The following is a 5,508-nucleotide window of genomic DNA, read 5'->3' on the forward strand; positions in this document are numbered from 1 at the left end:
TACAGCGGACCTCACTTTTCTCATCCCCGGTAGAAATAAAGCCAGCCTGTTCAACCTGTCCTCATAATATCCCTCCACATCTTGCCTATTCATGTACTTATCAAAATGTGTTTTAAACTTACAAAACAGTTTGGCACTTCAACACTGCACTTTGGAACACTCATTGCAATACTACTGAGAGGAGACTGTGTGTGTTTGGACAGCACCCAGCTCACCGACTGAACCAGGCTGTATATCAGGGCTACTTGCTTGCTCTTTTGCAATTATCTGTATGTTCACAGTATCTATGTGTTGTTTTTTAGTGCTTTGGCCCCTTAACCATATATTAAAAGACCCTCTACTTCTGACTTGCCTTGCAGTTTACTGCAGACATAAAGCTAGGCAGCGATTCATGCTTGTCAGCAGTGATCAGTGAAGGGGATGGACATGCTACTGTATAGCACCATTTTGTGTCAATTCCACTCCTGTACCATGTGCCAGCATGGAGCTGTTTAAACTTACAATGGATTTGTCAGTAAAAGACCAGCTGGTGCAAACTGTCCTATTCAGAAGTGACACCACATCAAAGTGACTCCCTGGTCCACAAGGTACCACACAGACTCCTGGGAGAGGAAGCCTAATCAAACACTGAAGGGCTCAGAATTGGGGGAGGGCAGGGGTGGTCAATGGAATCTGGAAAATTATCCTTTTTATTGCCCCTAGGTTATTGAAGTTAGTCCAAATTTTGCATGACTTCTTTTACTTGCTTGTCTCTTATATAATAAGGTATTCACTCCAGCCAGCTATCCGCTGAAGATGACTCTGGACAATGCCAAAAGACTTTGGGAACAAATCTGCAAATTTCCGATATCGGCCTCTGGCATGAAGGAACTGGGTTATGTAGTATTAAAGGAGATTCTGAGAATGATTCTTTTATGAATATTCACATATTTAATCTTATTTTTTAGCACTTTTGATCTAAAAGGAATAATTGTTGTTGGTGACGGAAATACAGTATACCATCCTGAAACATCACTCACAATATTGATCAAAATAGCATGCAAAATGAAAAATGAAATAAAAACCTCTGTTTTAAAAGCTTTCAGGAAGATTCCTGTCACATTTTTTTATGCTTAGCCTTTGCATTAAGGGCTGGAAAAATAATAAGGTTTTTGGAAATAGTCTTGATTGTGTAACTTTGTAGGTTTTGGTTGGCAATATATGGATGTTTTAGTTTAACATATCAGAGACTTCTCTAATGGTTGCCCTTAAAGAAAACCACATCCTGTCTTTGACGTTAAACACGTCACACTTGTTTTTCCTGTCAGCGTTATGTGTTTTTAAAAAAACAGCATTTGCTGTACAATTGAATAAGCCAAGTTTTCAGAAGATGATTTCATACTGTCCAATCTGTGCAAAACCTGTCTATTTTGGTAAGTCTGTGTTCCTTTCTAACATGAAGCTGAGCTGAATTAAAAATTCATTCTGTAATCCAATTGATGTCGTTTGTTCCTGTTCATGTTGATGCAGTGTTGTGCAACTAGACTAAAATTATTATTTGACAAAAATGATAGTGGTAATTATTGTGCTGTCAACTGTGTTGTCCTGAAGGGATGTGTCCTTTCCATAACTGGTTGAATTGGGCCTCAGCCAGACTTTTTGAGTTGAAACAACATGTTGCAGAGATACTTTCAAACTGTTGGGTCAGTCATTACTGATGTGAGACGCATGTAGGAAGCAAGTGCTTGGCTTGTGAGTGACTTCAATCTTTATTGTTAAACTTTTCAATACAAAGCAAAGATGGATGTTGATAAGATATAACTGAGTGAATAGATTTCCCTACTTATAAAATATACGGCGAGGTTTTAGGGTAAGCAAGAGGAAATAGGCCTGGCGATGTCAGTGCAGCTTATCATACGCACATTGCTAGAGTGAGGAACTGATCTTTCTATCGAGCAAATACTGATTTATTGTCACAAAAAAAGTATATTGCTGGGGAAACACAGCAGGTGTGGCAGCATCTGTGGACAGAAAGCAGAGCTAACTGGGAGTTCTCAAGAATGGCCACTGGACCTGAGTCATCAACTTTGCTTTCTTTCCACAGATGCTGCCAGACCTGCTGAGTTTCTCCAGCAATTTCTGTTTCTGTTTCAGATTTCCAGCATCTACAGTTCTTTGTTTTATTTCTGATTTAATTGTCATTGCAAAAATAGTGAAAATCATGTGGCATAGTGGTCACATTTTAATTTCTGAAGAAAAACCTCATTGCAATGACACCTTGTTTCAGACACCATTTTAAAAGATGCACATTGGAAAGTGGCTTCAGTATAACCTTGCTAACAAAATCAGAGAGAATGGATATCAGCATCACAATGTGAGGGACAAAATTAAAGCTTTCGGCAAAGGTGGGAAAATGTATCCTGTTTCTAACATAGCATCCTGAACCAAACAAATATTGACATTTTTAAAAATATAATGTATGAAAAAAAGCTTCAGCTGAAAGTGGTTACTTTTCATTTAATAGAATCCCTCATTAACACCTTTTCTTTTTACAGCGGAGAGGAAGCGATCTTTAGGCAAAGACTATCACCCTCTTTGTCTAAAATGCTATCGTTGCAAGCGCCAGTTAAGTCCAGGCCAACATGCAGAGGTATGTAATGTGTTGAACCTCCATCTGTCTGCCCCAGTATTTAACTATATAGCTGTAATATGACTATAATCTGTCTCCTCAAACTTGCTCTATTTTTGCTCTCTCCTTGTGGGAATCATAAGCAATCAGAACATCTTAGGCTTGCTTTTTAATCATGACCGTCAACATCATTTTTCCCCAATCTACACATGGAGTTGAAACTAATTATGTATCATCTTTTTATATATCATCTGGGCCAAAATCCTGGATTTCCCTCTCTAAGGGCATTGTGGGTTTACCTGCAGCAGAGGGACTGTAGTGTTCAAGAAGGCAGCTCACGACCACCTTCTCAAGGGCAACTAGGAATAGGCAATAAATGCTGGCCCAGCCAGTGATGCCCATATCCCATGAGCGAATATATAATTTTTTTAAAAATCTGAGTTAGAATTCCATTGCTGAGCATTCCTTATTTACATGACAGGGCGCCTGGGAGAATGTGATTCTCATCGGGGTTGCATGCTTAAGCAGTGGGTGTATTGGCTGCAACTGGTTTGTGTGAGTTCAGTTGTGCTTGTTTCATAAGGGTGTGTGCGCTTACACATCAGTGTGAACTGATGGCTGTAATATAACGAACTGCCACTAAAACTGTTGGTACAAATGAAGGGTATTAATTCAATCACACTGTTTGAAGTCAGCTCCTTTCCAGGGTGAAAGTCAGACTGTAAATGAGTGCATTTTAAAAGCAGGTTTGCACATTTTACAGGAATACTGGTAATTCAAACCATATCCCACATCTTTATAAATAACTCTACAATACTACAGAATCAGATCCTTCGGAATGACGACTGTTGCTGTATAAATACATTCAAACTAAGACTGCATAAAAATTCATGTTTTAAACTTTTATTCATGTGCACTTCTTTGTTATGGGATGTGTCAAATTATCAACCGTAAAAAGATAAAAGTTAATATCATATGTAGTAGTATTACAGCCTCTGCAAAACAAGATAGTAATATCTTCTCTGTTGTTGACTAACAGAGAATTTTCAAAATGAATTCCAATAGTTAATTGCCAAACAAGAGACTATTGAAGTGAATGCAGCTATTTAAAGTGCAGGGGATTTCTCCTGATGGCTGAGCCAACATTTTTCTCTCTATGATCAAGTATATATTTTTCATCAGTGCTGTTTTCAGGGCCTTGCTGATAAGGGTTGAGAGTCTGTAATTCCTTGCCACTCAGATCTGTGAGGGCAGAGTCTTTGTGTCGATATTTTTCAATTAACCAGTTCTGATGTGTTATTACACACTTCTAAAATAGATACCCATGTCTCCTAGCTCAGAGGCAGGGACACTACCATTGCACCGCAGGAGTCTATATGTAGATTTAAAGCCAAGATGGATAGATAGATATTTGACCAGTAGGGAATCAGGGGTTATGGGGAAAAGGCAGGCAAGTGCGCACGAGGAATGTCAGATCAGCCATGATCCTACAGAATGGTGGAGCAGGCTCAAGGTGCCAAATGGCCTACTCCTGTTCCTAATTCTTATGGTCTTATGATAACCTGATCAACCTCTTAGAATTGATTTTTGTCTTGCTTGCCTCAGTGGCTGTAGTGATTGTAATGAGGTCAGCCATGTGAACCTCACAGAACATGAGTTTCCTGATTGGGGCTGTTATTTGTTCCAATCAGGGAGCCCTGGCTGACAGATAAGAACAGGAGTGTCAGACATCCTGTTCAATCTGAGAGCTGGCTCTGAGGGAGCTGGATCAGTGTCAAGGACTCTCCATGTGTAAATAAAGGATGACTTGGTGATGGGATACCGGCCGTTGCAGAGTTCATGATCAGTGGTATGATCAGTATGGTCAGTGGCAATGAGAGAAAAGTATGCTCCTGAAGAAATTTACTCACAACAGCTGTCTTTGAGTTGGGGTAAGCATTTCTGGCACCATGACGTTATTTGAGAAACATTTGATCCTGCTGTCAAAGACTAGGCCCAGTATGTGGAAAGAATGTGTTTTTTTTTGAGCAAATGACACTGGGACAGATGAAAAACAATGAGTAATTCTCCTGACAGCTTGTGAACCTGCAGCTTTTTCGGTTATTAGGAGACAAAACTTTCCCTGAGGTACCACATACCTCTCAAGAAGTTGACAGATTTAGTTAAGGAATATGGTGAACCCAAGCCTCCTCTAATTCTGAGCCCCTTTTGGTTTTACTTGGCAAATCCATATCGGAACTTTTGACAAGATTAAGATGACTGGCAGAGGCATGTGACTGTGATTTAACCATTAATGAGATGCTGAGAGACCATTTGGTGTGTGGGATTAATGATGAACACATGCAAAAGTGCCTACTAGCTGAAGCCCAACTGAACTCCAAATAGGCACCAAAACTGGCTTTATCATTGGAAAATGCAGCAAGTAGACCATATGAGTTGCAGGGTAATCTGATGGAAGTCAGTCTGACTATGATTGGGGAACACCACTTGAGTGAAGGCAATTGTATAGCCTCGCTCAGGACATATCCTGAACAGAGGGACTCTAGGCCAGCCCACAGCAAAACCCCAAAACAAAGCCAGGCCTCTGCCAAACCGTTAAAATTTTCTTCAGGATCCAGGCTGGCAACCCATTGTAGTTGCTGCCAATTTGTGAACTCGAGACAGCTAAAGAGTCCCACTAGGCCTAAATGGAGTAAAAGAACTCACAGACCAGTATTCAGGAGAGTGCACACTCTGGAAAGTCCACCTACATTTGGATCTGAACAGTTAAGTTGCTTAGCAACATCCAAATCAGAACCAAACCTGGTTAAATGGTCAGAGATAGTAGGAACTGCAGATGCTGGAGAATCCGAGACAACAAGGTGCAGAGCTGGATGAACACAGCAGGCCAAGCAGCATCA

General features: G+C 40.3%; 1 protein-coding gene across 1 annotated transcript in view; it reads left to right on the top strand.

The window, feature by feature from the left end:
- The first annotated feature begins 1,308 nt into the window (after nucleotides 1-1,308).
- The window catches only part of zgc:195282 (uncharacterized protein LOC100192223 homolog), a 12,141-nt gene continuing 7,941 nt past the window's right edge, over nucleotides 1,309-5,508 (top strand). The window contains exons 1-2 of the mRNA XM_048592916.1: nucleotides 1,309-1,412; nucleotides 2,535-2,629. Coding sequence (XP_048448873.1) covers nucleotides 1,370-1,412; nucleotides 2,535-2,629 — 138 coding nt within the window. The 5' untranslated portion in view covers nucleotides 1,309-1,369. The remainder of the gene's footprint in view (nucleotides 1,413-2,534; nucleotides 2,630-5,508) is intronic.

Source organism: Rhincodon typus, unplaced genomic scaffold (genome assembly GCF_021869965.1).
Source record: "Rhincodon typus isolate 14 unplaced genomic scaffold, sRhiTyp1.1 hic_rhity00002028, whole genome shotgun sequence".
NCBI classification, from domain to species: Eukaryota; Metazoa; Chordata; class Chondrichthyes; order Orectolobiformes; family Rhincodontidae; genus Rhincodon; species Rhincodon typus.